This window comes from Prunus mume, linkage group LG4 (genome assembly GCF_029339155.1).
Source record: "Prunus mume cultivar Tortuosa linkage group LG4, ASM2933915v1, whole genome shotgun sequence".
NCBI classification, from domain to species: Eukaryota; Viridiplantae; Streptophyta; class Magnoliopsida; order Rosales; family Rosaceae; genus Prunus; species Prunus mume.
In genome coordinates this window covers 9,110,044-9,128,325 of record NC_142701.1, presented here as the reverse complement: position 1 = coordinate 9,128,325, position 18,282 = coordinate 9,110,044, and the positions used below count along the sequence as shown (strand labels likewise).

At 37.0% G+C, this 18,282-nt stretch overlaps 1 protein-coding gene and 2 pseudogenes across 1 annotated transcript; all 3 read left to right on the top strand.

Annotated features, from left to right (window-relative positions):
- The first annotated feature begins 7,190 nt into the window (after positions 1-7,190).
- LOC107880958 (receptor-like protein 6) lies at positions 7,191-10,330 on the top strand. The gene has a single exon (XM_089049614.1). The coding sequence runs from the start codon at positions 7,274-7,276 to the stop codon at positions 10,172-10,174; it is 2,901 nt and encodes a 966-aa protein (XP_088905740.1). The 5' UTR covers positions 7,191-7,273; the 3' UTR covers positions 10,175-10,330.
- Positions 10,331-13,380: 3,050 nt separating this feature from the next.
- Positions 13,381-14,021, top strand: LOC103328155 (shikimate O-hydroxycinnamoyltransferase pseudogene; annotated as a pseudogene).
- Positions 14,022-14,058: 37 nt separating this feature from the next.
- LOC148917854 (shikimate O-hydroxycinnamoyltransferase pseudogene) lies at positions 14,059-14,604 on the top strand (annotated as a pseudogene).
- The last annotated feature ends 3,678 nt before the right edge of the window (positions 14,605-18,282 follow it).

Here is an 18,282-nt window from a genome sequence, read left to right as displayed (position 1 = left end):
GTCGAGAGGGCATTTTCCGTCATGAATATTATCAAGGGTCCACTTCGGAACAAAATGGGAGATCAATGGTTGAGTGATAGCTTGCTTGTTTACATTGAGAATGATGTTTTTTTATTGTATTGAAAATGAAGCTATAATGTTACCTTTTCAAAATATGAAACCTCGTTGTGGACAGTTGTAATTTGTAATGTTTTTTTTGACATGAATTATGAATGAATGTACTATAGTTTCATTTTTAATGTTATTTTAATCTTTAAAAAAGAAAAATTGAACTTTTACACTATGACCCTATGAGATAAGATTCTTAGGTCCACTGCCCAAGACCTCTTCCAAAAGAACCATTTCACAAACCAAACAGGGCCTTAGTTTGAGTTGACAATTAGCTTCTTAAGGCCATCTCCAATGCAAGGGGCTAAACTCAAAATTTAGGATTTGAGCCCAAAAAACTCCACCAACGCACGTATAGGAACGGGCCAAATTATTACCTAGCTGAGTTTTGTGGCGGAATTTGAAACCTTTTTGTAGTCCGGGTAATAATTTTGTGGGGCCCGTTGCAACAACCCAAACTTTAAATAATTTTTAATTATTAATTTATTCAAGAAAAAAACTAAAATGCCCTTTGGAATATTTTATTAGGATTAAAGTTGAATTTTTTACCAGGAAGGAATCTGAAAATTTTGATTGGACCGTTGCATACAGCACTTCGAAATGAGTCCGTAGACACGTAGTGGGCTCAAATCGGAGTTGTAACGAAGGAATGGTGATAAAAAATAGGCTAGTGGCATAATCATAAATAACTCGAACTTGATTTTAGAAAAATCAGAATTTCCTCTCTCCTCCTCGCGCGACATTTTCCCTCTCTCTCTCCCTGACGTTGTTCTCCCCTCTCTATCTCTTTAATTCTCCCAACCTCAACCACGGCAAGGGCCGGCACCGGTCACGATCGAACTGGCTCGACCTCGCCTTCTCGACCCACCTCTTTTTCGGGCAGAAAAACTCAAGAACCGCCGACAGTTTCGACTAGTTTGAACCGGTCTCCTCCCGCCGTCGCGTCGTCACAACCGCCGTCCAAATCCGATGGATCAAGTGAGGTTTCCTCCTCTTTTTCCATGCCCTAGCTGCCTGTTGTGTAGGATTTGAACGATTGTAGAGTTTTGAAATTCAATTTTGAACTTGGGTTTTGGCCCAGATTTCGAATTGAAATTCTGGCCACTTGCCATCCAAATTGGACCTCCTCGTGGTTGAATAAAATGCTCCACACACACACACACACACACACACACACACACACACACACACACACACTCTCTCTCTCTCTCTCTCTCTCTCTCTCTCTCTCTCTCTCTCTCTCTCTCTTATGTAGGATTTTCTTTTGAATCAAATTGTTCTGTTGTATATTCTTGAATTAGTTGCTCTGATGAATTGCCCTAGGACTTTCTGTGTGGCCTAAGGCAGTTTAGTTGAGCAGAATTGTTTAGATGTAAATTGGAAGCATGCTGGCAGTTGAGATATTTATGTATATGCTTTGTTGACAGGTTGGAATTGGGAAATAATCAAATTACAGGGGAAGCTCTGCTGAATTTTCAGCAGAAGTCGAACTTGTAATAAACTTTGAATTTTAATTAGAAGTGCAATTTAGTCATTTGTGCTCGGCACCCGCCAGGTGTCGGACATGCACAGGGTTCAACTCAGATTCTAAAGTGGAATTTGGGTTAGGTCATGTCACCCGTATTGTGAGAATCTATTTCTTTTCTTTTTTCAATTTTAAAAAAAACTATATATATTATTATGTTAAAGAAATATTCATACTACATATTTATGGTTTATTAAGATGACTTTTCCTTATTTAATATTTATTGTGGAGACCTATATGTTATTAAATTTTAAGTTAAGTATGAGATTATTCCTTTAGGTGAAAGATGACACCATTCTTGTTTTCCATGTGTAGAGACTTGGAATTGGTCTTAATCAAATCATCATTGACATATGTCACCTTGCATGCCAGCTAGTAACAAGACTCAAACTGAACACATTATTAAATAATTGTGATTGATATTATATTTCTTTAAGAGGACGATATATATACAAGTACAAGTTGACTTTTCCTACAAAGAAAAGTAATTAGCTAATTACAAGGAATCCTAACTAGGTAATGATTCTAATTAGGTAGCGTGAATTATACCAGGAAACCAGGGATCACGAGATCCTTGAATTATAGCTCACGTCAACACTCCTCCTCAAGTTGGTGCATAGATATCTCCTATGCCCAACTTGTCAAGTGAGTCATGAAAAACCATGCGTTAAGACATCTGTCAGTTGTTCTTTTGACTTTACAAATGGTACATCGATTAGCTTATCTACCATCTTCTCCTTAATATAATGCATATCCACTTCAACGTGCTTAGTTCTGTCATGTTGAACTGGATTATTTGCTATCTCTTGTCACAGTAAAGCTCCATGACTTTCTTTGGTGCAAAACCAATTTCGGACAAAAGTACCATTAGCTAGAGAAGCTGACAAACTCCTTGTGCTATGCCCCTATATTCTGCCTCAACTAAAGATCGAGCCACTACATGTTGCTTCTTACTTCACCATGTAACCAAATTGCTCCCAATGAAAGTGAAGTAACCTAATGTAAAACGTTTATCTGTTATATTGCTTGTACAATATGCAGCTTTCTTCAAATATAACTCAAAGTCCTTATACTTAAAGGGTGCTCTTCTGCATCTCTCTTAAGATGCTTTGAATGTTGTCATGCGTCTCCCTTAAGATGCTTTGGACGCTACCTTGCATCTCACTTAAGACACTTTGGACGGTTGACTTGCGTCTCCCTTAGGACGTTTTGGTTGTTGTCCATGTGTCTCCCTAAAGACAATTTGGTTGTTGTCCTGTGTCTCCCTTAAGACGTTTTGGACGTTGGCATGCGTATCCCTTAGGATGCTTTGGACGTTGGTCTGCGTCTCCCTTAGGACGCTTTGGATCTTCTCTCGTACACTTTATTGAATGAAAACTCGAACTTGTATTGATGTTTATGTGATTACATTGCTTTATTGCATGGAAATAAATGGATGAACAACTTTTTAAAAAAAACATCTGAAGTAGCTTTTTCTTCAACTAAGGTGAAGAAGGCTAGGTCGTGTGCTGGAATCCAAGCTGGTAAGCGGAAGCTTCACGGATAGTATCTTTGGAGGTGATGGGCATTCCACTGTCTCAGAACTTCATTTCCCACCAGGGTACTAAGTGTATCACTTCCTCTGCCTCCAGATCGGCTGATCAGATAAGGGTCTTCCCAACTGGGTTTCATCTTCTTCGACCCTTGATTTTATGCTGAAATGAAGGCTTTTCTAAGCACAAGGTCCTCAGGTTGGAATTTTCTGACTTTGGCTCTCTTGTTGTAGTAGGACATCAACTACTGCTTATAAATTGCAACTCGAACAATGGCCTTTTCACATTCTTCCTCAGGCAGGTCAAGGTTGAACTTCATCTGGTCGCAATTATGATCAATGTTACTCACCTCGATACTCATGGATGGAACAATGATATGAGGGAGAATATTCGCGAGAGATTCTTACACCTTTTGAGCTTCCTTCTTTTTCTTCTTCCTCGGTTTCTATAAAATATATTGGAGTCAATAAACCACATTGAGGGGTGTTGACCAAAGGTCCTCCAATGCCTAAATCAGTTAGATAATCTTTAGGAAGATACGAAAATAATGAAAAGGTCATAGTTTTCTCTCTCGAGGAAAGTCAGGTGGCCAGAGCCGTGTATGTGGTGGAGCGTGGCCGTGAAAGAGAGAGAGGAGAGAGAGTGGCATGAGAAAGAGAGAGGAATTTATATATTGTTGTTGTTATTTATTTATTAAATTAAATAAATTGTGAAGTAATGAATGTTGTTCATCCGACAATAAGTGCCCCATTTCTCACTCTCTGAGGCAATGAGCCATGCATGAGTATAAATTGAAGAAAGTAAGGCCATCTCCAATAATGGACCATAGGCCAAATATAGCCTTAAAATAATGAAAAACCTATCTACAGTCATGGGCTAAAAAAAAAATTTGGCCAAATTTGAAGGGCCACATTTTGCCCTTTAGCCTCCAACTGTGCCACTTGTAGCCCAATTTTGGCTTAGGTCAAATTTTATTGTCTAACGCATGTGCTTTCCTTGAGAGAAAGTATCATGCGTGGGTAAGATCGAAACATCTCGTGTACCTACAAATCTAACAACCAATATTAAAGGCGTACGGACGTTATCGATGACGTCAGCTAGCAATTAGTTTTTTTTTTTATAACTTTTAAAATGTTTTTAAATTCGTTTGATTTTTAAAATATTTATATATTGTATATAATTGGTTTCTGACAGTTGGAGTTAAGAACTATTGATTGAAAAGTTACTTTTATTATTATTATTATTTAAAACCTTTTTAAATATTTTAAATTCGTTTTGTTTAAAAAGAATATATATATATAATTAGTTATGACCATTGGAGGTTAGAACCATTAAAATACTGCCAGTATTTTTTTAAAATTTTTTCATTATTATTATTTTTTTAAAATTTTAAATATGTCTATAAATATCTCAAAAAATTTCTCACTCATTTCATTCCACATTTCTTAGAGCTTCAGTCCCTCGCGTAATTTATCAATAAGGTATAGCTTAGAGGTTTGAAATCCCAAATATTCAATGAATATTTGTATACAATAATGCTACGGGCACCACCTTATTTACCAATTTTAGTGATACCAACTTATGTGGCAGATGACATGGCAACTTGTGTCAACTACCACATCATCTTTTTTTGATTACTCATATTTTGTCCTAATTATTTAGTATACAATTAAAAGTAAAAACTTAAACCATTTATAGAAAAAAAGTAAAAAACCAAATAAACCCTTGCCAATCCCCAGTTCTGTCATGGCCTCCATTCCCCCAAATATGCGATTACCATTGAGATCCAAACCCACATATATGAAGTGTGAAAATTTTTGGATTTGTTTTCTTTCTCAGTGGATATCATTTTCCCCAGTCTTAAAATGCCATCGGCTATAGTTCTTTGATCTTTGGTTTCTTCACCGGGTTTTTAAGCGTGAAACTTGGTCCCTTACATTATTAGATGTCGTTTTCTATACTCACCACTATTCCGAATGCAACAAACTTTCGCTACAAGAAATATAACTCTTTTGAGATTCAAGCTCTTTCAATAGCTTCCTAGTACTAGTTGTTTCAAGGAGGGCCTATAAATATCTCAACTTTTTTTGTTTACAACATGATAAAATCTAAACTGGTTATATAGATGCAAACAAACGATACGTGTATATATGTTAAGTGTGAAAATGTTTGGACATGTTTTTTTTTATTTTTTGCTTTGATTAAACGGAAACCATGACATAATTGTGGAAGAACAAAGACCATGGCAGATCTCAGGATGAAGGGAGGTAACATCAGATTTTGTAAACCCTAGTGTTTACAAGAATAAGTTTCACAATTACTTCTCTAAGGTCCATATTTACCTTAATGTTGTAAGGGGATCATTTTCTTTGTAAATGAGTATTACAATGTTATGGATTAGGATTCACCTTAACGTTGTAACGAAGGTGCAAAGTCTCTTAAATGCAAAACCAAATATTGTAATGTACAAACTTAAGGATATGATTTACAAGCTTATGGAATGCATATGTCCATGATAGTGTAATAGTAGTCCTTAATGATGTAAACTCTTGTGTTTACAAGCCTAAGGACCCAATTTTACTTCTTCAATGTCTACTCTTACTTTAGCATTGTACTATGGGTCATTTTCTTTGTAAATTAAGGTATAACATATTTATATATTTTTCATTTAATATTTATTTATAATTCTATATTATTAATATAGAATTATTATATTTGATTTTTTTATTTTATATATATTTATAAAAACACAATGAAAAAATAAAAAAGAAATCGCATTGAAAACTTGAAGAAAAAAATTCGATTAATAATTGGTCGATTTTACAAAGAAGTATTTATATGATCATATGCTTGTGTATGATAGTGTTCTTTTGCTTAGCAATAATATGTTATATTATATGACAAAAAAAAAGACTATACTTTAAATTAAGAACCAATTTTATAAAAATCTATATTCTTAGATTTTAAATTATTAGCAATAATATGTTATATTGTATGCAAATATAAACTATACTTTAAACTAAGAACAAGTTTATAAAAATCTATATCCTTAGATTTTAAAATATTTGGTGAAATAACATTTGTATTTTTTTTTTTATGTATTTTATGCACACAAAATTGTCAATGAACAAGACATATATTTTATAAATGGTAATCAAGATGTTATCATTATTACTTAAAATTGAAATTTAACATAACCACAAATAAATAAATATTTGACATGTAAAAATCTAATGTTTTACTACTACTTTTTGAAACTTTAGATCATTCTATTATTTTTCTTTTACTAAAATATTTGGTTTTTTATTTATAGAAATCATTTACATCCTAATTACTGGTGGAGTAATAGAGAAATAGTAGAAGTGAGATTAGTGGAAGAAAAACATGGAACAAATTTTTTAATCCCTATTATTATTATTTTAATCTAAATATATTTAAAATTTCTGTTTATTGTAATTTTTTTAAAATTTATATTGGGTTTTTCAGTTAATTACATTCTTACTTAAAGTTTCATATACATAAACATCAATCCAAAAGAGAAGGTAATAAATAATAATAAAAAACTAGCCTACTATTTATATTGGTTTGTTCTTTCTCTTTCTTCCTTCACCGGTTGTATGGATTGGTGGGATTCAATTTCAGTGTTTGTTAAGAGCCATAGATTCAAAGTGATCTAATGGCTGAAATTTGGGCGCATCCATGCTCCCGGCGCATGGTAGAATTTTCGCTGGAGATATTTCAAACAAAGATGCCGAACTGACATGACTCAGACCAAGTCACCACAAGATTTGTTTCACTAACCTGAAAAAATAAAATGAAATAAAAGAGAGTGGAGGAGGGAAATGCCCTCTTCCCTCCTCAGCAAGCAACACATTTAATAATATAGATAAATGTCACTACTTTTAATAATTATAGATAAATATCAATCCAGCAGACGACTTTGACTTCAATTCTTGGAGTGATTGATTTGGCTTCATCCCCGCTCATCAATCATCCCCATTTTCCTTGATTATTTTGCATGAGCTGTGTCTGTAAAAGGAGGTGGATTTCTCGATCCTTAATTACGTAAGAGCCATAAGCATTACCATAATCAGAAAACATAGCTGTGATGGGAATGGAATCGTGGCCGTCAAAGTTTATTTATGTACGTTGTTTTCTTTTGCTATTACTCAATGCCACTCACTGTTTTTTACTGGTACAGACTCAGGCACTTGGCCAGGTTGATGAGTGCTCAGCCTTGCTGCAGTTCAAGGAAAGCTTCGCAATTAACAAGTCTGTTTCTGCATATCCTCTTGCTTATCCGAAGGTTGCATTTTGGACGCTACAAGGAGATCAAAATCGGAGTAATTGTTGTTCATGGGATGGTGTAGAGTGTGATGAGGACTCTGGCCATGTTGTTGGCCTTAACCTCAGCAGCACCTGTCTCTACGGTTCTATCAATTCCAGCAACAGTCTCTTCCGCCTTGTTCATCTGCAGAGGCTTGACCTCTCAGATAATCACTTCAATTTCTCTGAAATACCATCAAGGTTCGGTCAAGATCTTTCGAGTCTAACATATCTCAACCTTTCAAATTCCTTGTTTTATGGCCAAATTCCATCAGAAATTTCAATGTTGTCGAAGCTGTCTACCCTTGATCTGTCTTACAATTCTCTGAAACTTCCTGCTTATAGTGACTCTCTAAAACTGACCAAGGGAAACATGAGAAGCCTGGTTCAAAACTCGACCAACCTAAAACAACTTCATCTTAATTGGGTAGTGATACAATCCACTGTGCCTGATATCTTGGTCAATGCATCTTCTCTCACATCTCTCCAACTTGGCAATTGTGAGTTGAATGGGGAATTCCCAGCAGGCATTTTCTACCTACCAAACTTAGAGGTTCTTGTTCTGAACGGTAACTCAAACCTAACAGGTTATTTTCCCACCTTTAACAGGAGTAATTTCTTCAAGGAATTGGCTGTTGCCTACACGAATTTCTCTGGCCAACTTCCTAGCTCCCTCGGAAACCTTCACTCTTTACAGTTATTGGACATCTCCTCACTGTCATTTTTCCCCCTTGTTCCATCTTCACTGGGAAATCTTACCCAACTCAGTTACCTAGACATGTCCTTTTTTACTTTGGGGCCGGAAATCCAAGACACGTCTTCATTTTATGGCGTTTCAAGTAATTTTTTCACAGGCCAAATTACTTGGTCATGGGTTGGAAAGCTAACCACGATCCACCTTGGGAATGCCGGCATTAAGGGAGAATTCCTATCTTTTGTGGCTAACCTGACCCGGTTAAGTACTCTAATCCTCATGGGTAACAATTTCCAAGGAGAAATTCCTGGGTCACTCTTTCAGCTTAAAAATCTTGAATATCTTGACCTTTCCTCTAATAACTTGACTGTTGAGTTTGATCAGTTTTCCAAGCTCAAAAAGTTGAAGGTCCTTCGACTATCAGACAACAAGTTATCTCTGCAGAGCAAACCCAATTTGGGTGCTACTTTTCCACAGCTTCAAGTTCTGGAGTTGGTCTCGTGCAACTTAACAGAGTTTCCAGAATTTTTAAAATATCAATACGAATTGTCGTACCTAGGCCTTTGTTACAACAGCATCCACGGGCGAATACCAAAATGGGTGTGGAACGCAACTAGAGAAACATTGATCACTCTCCACCTCTCTCATAACTTCTTAACAGGATTTGACCAAGATCCAATCATTCTCCCATGGAAGAATCTAAATTCTTTGGATCTCCAGTCCAATATGTTACAAGGAACACTGCCAGTTCCACCACAATCAATCAGAAACTATGTTGTCAGAGACAATAATTATAGTGGAGATATTTCACCCTCATTCTGCAACTTGAATTATTTACAAGCTCTTGATTTGTCCAACAACAGCTTGAGTGGCATGCTTCCACGGTGTTTGGGGAACTCCAGCTCTCTGGAAATATTGGACCTGCGCCACAATTCTTTTCACGGCAGTATTCCTCAAATATGTCCGGCCGAAAATAGTTTGAAAATGGTTGATTTAAGTAACAATCAGTTACAGGGTAAGGTACCAGGATCAATGGCCAATTGCACTCATTTAGAGTTTCTTAGCCTTGGAAACAATCAGCTAAGTGACATCTTCCCATCTTGGTTAGGGGCACTTCCAGCTCTACAGTATCTCAGTTTGAGGTCCAATGGTTTTCATGGCATGATTGGGAAGCCTGCAACAAACCATGAGTTCCCAATGTTGTGCATCATTGATTTATCTAACAATGGTTTTTCAGGTAAGTTGCCCTCCAACTACTTAGACAACTGGAATTCCATGAAATTTGTTGACGATGAGAATCACCAAATTTATTTTCGAGTCTCTCCGACGTCAAAGAGGTCAAATACATATGCAGACTCTTATGATGTTCCATACTCGATCACGACTACTGCAAAAGGTGTTGAGTTGAAATATGATGCGACCCCTTCTCAGCTTAGGTTGATAGATTTCTCAAGTAATAGATTTGAAGGAGAGATTCCAGCAGGTATCATTGGGAATCTAAGAGCCCTTCACTCGCTTAACCTTTCCAACAACGCTCTCACTGGTCAGATCCCCTCATCTTTAGGGAACTTGACTGCTCTTGAATCGTTGGATCTCTCCCAAAACCAGTTCTCAGGAAGGATCCCCGGTGGTTTGGCACAACTCAATTTCCTTGCATATTTCAATGTCTCCCATAACCGTCTTTGGGGGCCTATACCACTCGGCCAACAATTTGGTACATTCCTAGAAGATTCCTATGTTGGAAACGCAGGTTTGTGTAGAAAGCCTTTGTCAAAGAAATGTGAGAGCTCAAGACCGCCAACGCCATCAATCTTTGAAGAAGATGAAGACTCTGGGTTTCAAATTGAACTAGACTGGTACGTTGTTCTGCCAGGAATTATTAGTGGTTTAATAATTGGAGTGATTTCTGGGGACATTTGGACAAACAAGAAGCATGAATGCTTTGTGGAGGCAGCCAAGAGGATCAACAGGAGGAGGGGACGTATTTGAGCCTTGTATTTGTTTTTAATATATGGTTTTTATAATGTATTTCTAGACGAATTTACAAGTTTCTTCTTTCCTAGCTGTTTGCTACAATCATTTTGATTAGTTACTGTCCAAGCAACCCCATAATATATGTCAAGAAACAGTTTGGTATGTTGATCAAACAATTACTGTGACAATCGGGTGTTAGTTGAATTAGCCCAAGTTTTTGGTGTGCTCCCAAGTGATCTTGAGTTCAAGTCCCCATGATAATATTAGCAATTTAATCAAACGTAACATTAGCAATATTATTGGGTTTTCCATATCTTCGGAGAAGTCATGTGAGTCATGTTTTATATATAAACGACAAAAATAATCTCATGTTTAGGATTTTGAATACTAAAATTTGTTTGGCATTATTCATTTACTCTTATACTAAAAAAAAAATTAATCGCACTAGTAGAAAATGGCTCTATAAACATAAACAGGAACAGTATCTAAGATAGAGAATAAGGCAGGAAGAACTTATTTTATTTATTTATCAATAAATTATTAGATAAACTTTAACAGTACAATTTAACACGCACTATCAAAAAAAAAAAAATCTGCAATAGTCACCTTTTTTTTTCTTGACTTTTGAAAGCATTGGTCACCTTTATTGGTGACTAAAACCTTTAGTAACGATGCAGCTATAAATTTTGAGTTGGTGAGATTTGTGACCGTCACTATTGGCCTTTGTCACCATTAATAAAGAAAGTGACAAACAATATGTTGACTTTTCAGGTACCTTTACACTTATATATATATATATATATATATATTCATCTTTAATTAGTTTAATAATTTTCTGAATTATATATGTTTTAAATAATTACAATTTCCTTTTGATATACTTTAATGGCATAATAACAGTAATTCCTTTTTTTTCTGATAAGATAATAATAATAATTCCTTGGTAATGCACTTCATGTGTAAAAGAGGCCTCTAATATTATTATTTAATTAAATATAATTATTCAATTGATACATAATCTATATATATAAAGTAAAAGGCAGAAAATGGTGAAACATTCAAAATACCAAAAAATGCTATTGGTTAATTCAAATATTTAGAATTGAAATTATCAATTAAATGAGGATAATATGATAAATACACATTTTTTAATATTAAAAAATTAAAAATTAAAAACAAAATCAGATAATAGGTCCTACTTTTATGAAACATAACTACCCATATTATATTTTCTCAATTCTAAAAATAAATAAAAATAAAAAGAAAATCAATTGGCACATGCATGAGCATGTGCCAAGGGGCTAGTGGTAATTAAGCAATACAATATTTTCCTAATGAATAAAAAAATTTGTACAATCCTATACAAACAATAATACATACACGCCTAAGAAGACCTATAACTAGTACTTTCTAATCGAAGCAACTGAAGTGTCCTCCATCCCTCCAGTTGAAGTGTCCACCATCCCTGTAAGTAAATTGAAATGACAAAAAAAGAAAGAAAACAATATATCAGTGTCTTTTAAAGGGGTCCTCTATTGATATTATGTCACTGATTATAAATCTCCGTGCCTAATTTTTGCAATGGGTCCCACATTTTCGTAATACCCAATACACGTTGAAGTATTCTATTAATGAAATACATCCGTATGCATTCCCTAGGCACTGAAGATCAGTGCCTACTAACTTCTATAGTAGAAAAAAAAACAAAAACAAAATTGATGCCGGTTGTCTCGTGCATAGACGCCATTTTTCACTCCTGAGCAAGTGATTTTTACAAATAAAAGATTGAAACACAAATTTCATACATTAGCGATTACTTGCCTTACATTTCTGGGACACTTACAATAATGAGAAACTACGAGAAATTTATAATTCCAACTTTGATTACAGAGGAAATTACTTGCAAATGAAATGATCCTTCTTACTCCGTAATGATATTGCATTCTCCCATCCCTTCCATTCTCTGCATTTCCCTACGAGTGTGCAAGCTCGTGGTCTGGCTATAGTAGCCCTCTTGTTACCTGCTAACCAGTGAAATCATCAATCAAGCCACTCCAGAAAATGACAAACAAGGCAAACAAATTGTGCAAGTGCAAATATAACAATAGTTTTTGAAACCCATATATTGGGACAAACCTACAGCATTGCATCATCTTTAGACTAATTCTTTGTTGTCAGTCTAGTATCTAAAGCAGCTGGAGAACAAATGTCATTAAAGAAAAATCCTTTACCTTTGCCATTATCTTCAATATCAAATACTTTAACTGGGCATATTGCCACAAGTTTCTCAGCAACCTGATCTTCAATATCTTCCAATAGTACAACCTAACAAGAAATCAAAACAATTTAGTAAGTATTGTTGTTAGTAGGCACATGCTTAGTTTTAGTTAGGCTGTAGTCAGTTAGTTAATCTCACACTCAGAGTATAAACTCTATGGTTACTTGTAATAATTTAGTCAGACAGATAGAAACCAATTTGTTAAAATTGATGATTAGAGCCCAATGGCCAAACTGAAAATTAAACCACATCAACAACTAGTCCAAAACGAATATAGAATCCTTGTCTGTAAGTGCATCTTAATGTATCAGGGTTTAGTTTGATGAGCTGTTGGGCCCTTGGTTGATTTCCAGCGGACATGTGACATCGCATGTTTGGATTTTAAGTAGCTGGAGTTTGTTTTATACTAGTGAAGAGCATGAAGACAGCATTTGGGGATTAGGTTTAGTGGGGCATTGGGACTATCAAAAGGAGAAATCAAAGGCCATTAATTTAATAATCACTTCTTGAGGTCTTCGGAAACCAAACCTCTGATCTATTCATGAATGTTAGATGTAGCCTAACGGCTATTGGCATGCATGTTTCTCTGAGAACTCTAAGCTGTTGTAACCACAAGAAAGCCAAGAGGTCCTCATTTTCTTTCCATTATAAAATTAAAAGAAGAGTGTGAGCCTCTTAAAACCTAAAGAAAAAAGTAGTAGAAAAAGGTGAAGAGATGGGGGAGAAGGTGACAGTTAGCATAAGGGATTCGAGCATGGTGAAGCCAGCCGAGGAGTCGACGCCTCGGGGCTCCCTATGGCTCTCCAACTTGGACCTAGTGTTCCCGCCCCTTCACACGCCCAGTGTTTACTTTTACAGACGAAGCCATGGTCATGAGCACAATTTCTTCCACCCGGAAGGGCTCAAGCAGGCGCTCATCAAGGCCCTCGTGCCCTTTTAGCCTATGGCCGGCCGCCTCAAGCTCAACGACCAGGATGGCCGTTTGGAGGTTGATTGCAATGCAGAGGGAGTGCTCTTTGTTGTAGCGGAGAGCTTCTCTACCGTCTATGGTTTCGGCGATTTTGCATCCTATCCCAATTTCCTTCCGCTCATCCCCCGTATTGATTATGCTGCGGGCATATCCTCATACCCCATTTTGGTGTTACAGGTAACTAGATCAAACGCCCATTTAAGTTTAAGTTTTATGCGAAGTAGAGGTTAGAAACCCTCAGCCACCCAATGAATATTTATGTAAAGTTTAGACACCATTTGACAAATGCAGGTGACCTACTTCAAATGTGGTGGAGTGTCACTCGGTGTTGCAATCGAACACCGCATTGCAGATGGAGTTTCTGCTCTCCATTTTGTAAATACATGGTCTAGTATTGCTCGTGGGGATCTCTCAAATATTACACCACTCTTTATGGACAGGACATTACTTCATGCCCGTGACTCGCCTCAGCCTGAATTCCCCCACACCGAATACCATCCTTTTCCAGAAATGAAATCAGCTTCTGATGAGCATCTGCAAACCACAAGTAATATTACTACGTCCCTTTTTAGATTCAAGCAGGAGCAGCTCAGTCTCTTGAAAGCCAAGTCTAAGGAAAAGGGAGACGGCCAGAATACTAATACAGTCAACTATACAACATTTGAGATGTTGGCAGGTCATATTTGGAGATGTGTTTGCAAAGCACGTAAACTTCCGGATGATCAAGACATTCCAATAGATGGACGGAACAGATTGCGACCCCCACTCCCACCTGGTTTCTTCGGCAATGCCATGTTCAGAACCACACCAATAGCTGCAGCAGGAGATCTCCAATCGAAACCAACTTGGTATGCTGCAAGCTGTGTTCGCAGTGCTTTGGTGCGGAGGGACGATGCTTATCTTCGATCAGTTCTTGACTTTCTTGAGCTTCATCTTCATTGTAATCCCCAACTTGTTACGGGGTTTCCAACAATTCGGTGCCCAAATCTTTCGATAAATAGTTGGATCAAGCTGCCGATTCATGATGCTGATTTTGGTTGGGGTCGACCCATTTTCATGGGGCCTGGCCGCCCATTTGTGTTGGACGGGATGTGTTTGTTGTTACCAAGTACAACTAATGATGGGAGTATATCAATTATCTTTTGTCTGCAATCTGAGCACATGAAATTATTTTCCAAATTGTTGTATGACATATAATTAGGAAATGAATCGCCTTCGTCTTTAAGGTTTGTTCAAATTTGAATTTGTGTATTAATTTGTGCACGTTGCTTAACTGAGTATTGCAAAACTTTGTTTCAAAATTCATTGATATGTATATGGTGCATGTACGGTGGCTCTGTTTCTCATGAAATAAAAAGAATATTGAATTCTTATTATGATGAGTTTCTGAAATGTTGTCATTCTGTTTTCACATATTTTTGGTGAGAGAAATGAAGTTGTTGTGCTCGCATGTTGCGTTGCTTTAAAATATTAAATTCCCTCTCTCAAGCTTTTAAAAAGTTCACTTTAATTAAATTAAACAAAGAATAAAGTCTCTCTAAAAGAATTTAAAAGTTGTATGGTTTGAAATTAATTTGTTCAAAGGGAAAGAACGTGTTCTTGCTCCCTGTAGTTCTTGGACTCTCTGTTTTAGGGATTCGGATTCTCTGTTCTGATTTTCTCTTTCGTGATTTGCTTTACTTTTGTTCTCCATACGCCACCTCATTAAATTTAATCTAAGGAATTTGAAAGTAGACACATCATCCTAAAGAAAAAACTAACACCCAACTAACGAGAAATTTTTGCAGGTACCTGGTACACCAGCTAGCTGGTGTACCCGCCAATAAGAATGAGACACATGTAATAATTTATTTTTAGCCTTTTAACTATTTGTTCCATTAGTATTCTTCCGTTAGCCTTTTAACTTTGTCTCTCCGTTAGCCTTTGGTTCCGTTGGTATTGTTCCGTTGATACCAATTGAGTTACACTTGTTCCGTTAGTCTTCCCAAAACTCGAACACAGTAATAGAATCTACAAGAACAAGAAGGCAACCATAGACCCACCAGGATAGGCAAGCAGAGCTTCAATGGCTGCAGCTCTGCTCAAAGTCAAAGGGTCAGCTCCAAGCATGATCACATGACCACTTGTGAGGCCATCTTCTTCATACATCTTTGCATGCTCTGCCACTGACTTATCTAACACAAAATTGGTAATAAGAGCAGACCCATCCTCCTTTGAATCCGAAAGGGTATACCCAACAATTTGTTTCACTTTCCCCCAAAACCAAATCAACATAACAAGTCAGAAAATCAACAAAACACAAAAACACAACTGGACTAAATACACACACATATAAGAACATGAGAAGACCAATAACCATACCAATATTGGAGCAAACCCCTAAGAACCCAAAACCAATGCTCTCTCCAATCCCAAACCCAACACTTCCGAGCGCACCAAGAACCCCATCAACTCCTCACCCAACCCTCACTCTCTCACGAACTTCTAACCACACCCACCTCCTCAACTTCCTCAAAACCCATATAAAAAGCCCACCATTTCGACCCCAATCTTCCTCAATTCTCTCTTTTGTTCAGGTTGTGCTTTGAATTTAACAAGGGGGGAGTTCCATAAATTTGGAGAACAAAAGAGAGAATTGAGAAATAAAAAATTGGAAGACTCCGATGCAGCAAAAGCTTAATGGAGAGACATAGTTAAAAGGCTAACGGAAGACTACTAACGAAATAAATAGTTAAAAGCCTAAAAATAAATTATTACACATGTCTCATTCCTATTGGTGGGTACACCAGCCAGCTGGTGTACCGGGTACCTACAAAAATTTCTCCCAACTAACGGGATAGTTAACGTCCAAAAGCTGCATTTCTTCTTCTTCTTCTTCATGTTCCTCTCTTTTTTCTCTTCTTCTTCTTTCATGTTCTATCCTCTTCTCTTTTTTTTCTCCTTCTTGTATCAAGATTGTTTTGGTGGAGGAATTAAATTATGGGTACCTAACCAATATTAGAAAGGAGCATTTCATCAAGTTGACCGTTTAGTCAAACATTAACTGATGATGTATTCATTGTGGAATCCATAAATTCTTTAAAAATATATTATAATATAATAAACTAACATAAAAATAAATAAAAAAAGCTTTAAAAAAAACATAATAATCTCCCTCTCTTCGTCCCTCCTCCTCCCAGCTCTCCGACCCCATCCCCCCTCACCCTCCGACACGCCCAACCACCTGCACCTCCTCTCCAAGCATAACTACCCCATCTACTGCTCATCTGCTGTCTCTGAAATTTTGGATTCGAACAGGTTGCAGGAAGTTATAGTTTTGATTTTGTGTGATTTTGGTTTTGTGAAATTTTGGAAAAGTTGCAGAGACAGAGAGAGGATAATCCTAGGGCTTTCAATTTTGATATAGGGGACAATCATAAGGCTTTGAATTTCACAAATAGTCGATCTTTTCCCCTCCTAATCAAGAGATTAAGAAGTGGATGAGATTAATGAACAAATTCGAAATCTAGAAGATGAAAAGGCAATCTCATCTATGGCAAAAGATGCATCCACTCCATCTCTCAAAGAACAGGCCTTAGTTCAAATCTTCAATGGCATCCATGGCCACCCTCTTCATCAAAACATAATACCCATCTCACTCTTTGTCCAAAACGTTCGATATCCATTTCACCCATGCACTGAAACTATCAATCCCTTGAGGTGGGGCGGGGATGAGGAAGAGGGATGGGAGGTGTTGTGGCGGGACAGAAGGAGAGGAGAGATGGACTTGGTTTCAGCGAGGACATGCGGAAGGAGGGCATCCATTCCTTGGGCTCATCACCAGAAATCTCCAAAAGTTGGGCCATTATAATAACACAGTGGTCATGTTTTTAACCCAATAAACTAATAATTCTTAACCCAATGGTGTTTCTTGAGAATTAAGCTACTCACTGAGCTTAATAAGAAATTGCATATGACAATCCTGCAGATTGTTCCTGAGAAGAATGAAGAATTGAAGAACTTTCCCTTTTGGAAAGTAGCCGTTAGCTACTCTAGCTATTTTGGAATAATTTCTACAGCTGGTTTTTTTTTTTTGTCTGTTTCTTAGCTGTACTGTGTTAACAGACTCTAGCCTAGGTGTAAGAATCGTAGCCTCCAATCATTATGAATGGTAGGAGATGAGTCCTTGTATCCTAAAATTTAGGATCCTGATTTTGGCACCTAATGTCATGTATATGAGCAGGTTTTTGCTCAGACTTGAATATAGAAAAATACATAACATTTTCTCATTCTCTCTGGTTTTTCTTCTCTCTTCTGCATAAACGTTTTTCAATATACCAAAAATCAACATGGTATCGAGCTCCGGTCCAATCCAGAGAGGGGCGTGAGCTATGAGAGAGAGAGCTTTCCTGAAAAATTCCCAAAAGGGATAAAGGTTGCTCTTTTATTGTTTGGTTCACTAAGACTCACTAGGAAAATGGTGGGATCAGGTTCTTCAGGTGGAGATCTACGAACTCCACAGTTTGATGGTGCAAACTATGATTTTTGGGCTGTCAAAATGGAGACCATCCTCATAGCACATGATCTATGGGATGTAGTTGAGGTCGGAGTACAACCTCAGCCAGTTATTGAGGAGGAAGAAGACTCTGGAGGTGAAGCAAGTGAAGCTGAGCAAATTCCAGTGGAAGCACCTACTATCTCCAGAGAAGACAGAATCAAAAATGCCAACGCACTGAGTCTCATTCAAGGAGCCTTAACGATGAGCTCTTCCCTCGCATCAGAAATGAAAAGACTGCAAAATGAGCTTGGGATGTCTTGAGGAGAGAGTTCAGAGGAGATAAAAAGGTAAGAGCTGTAAAACTTCAAGCTGTTAGAGCAGATTTTGAGTATATGAGA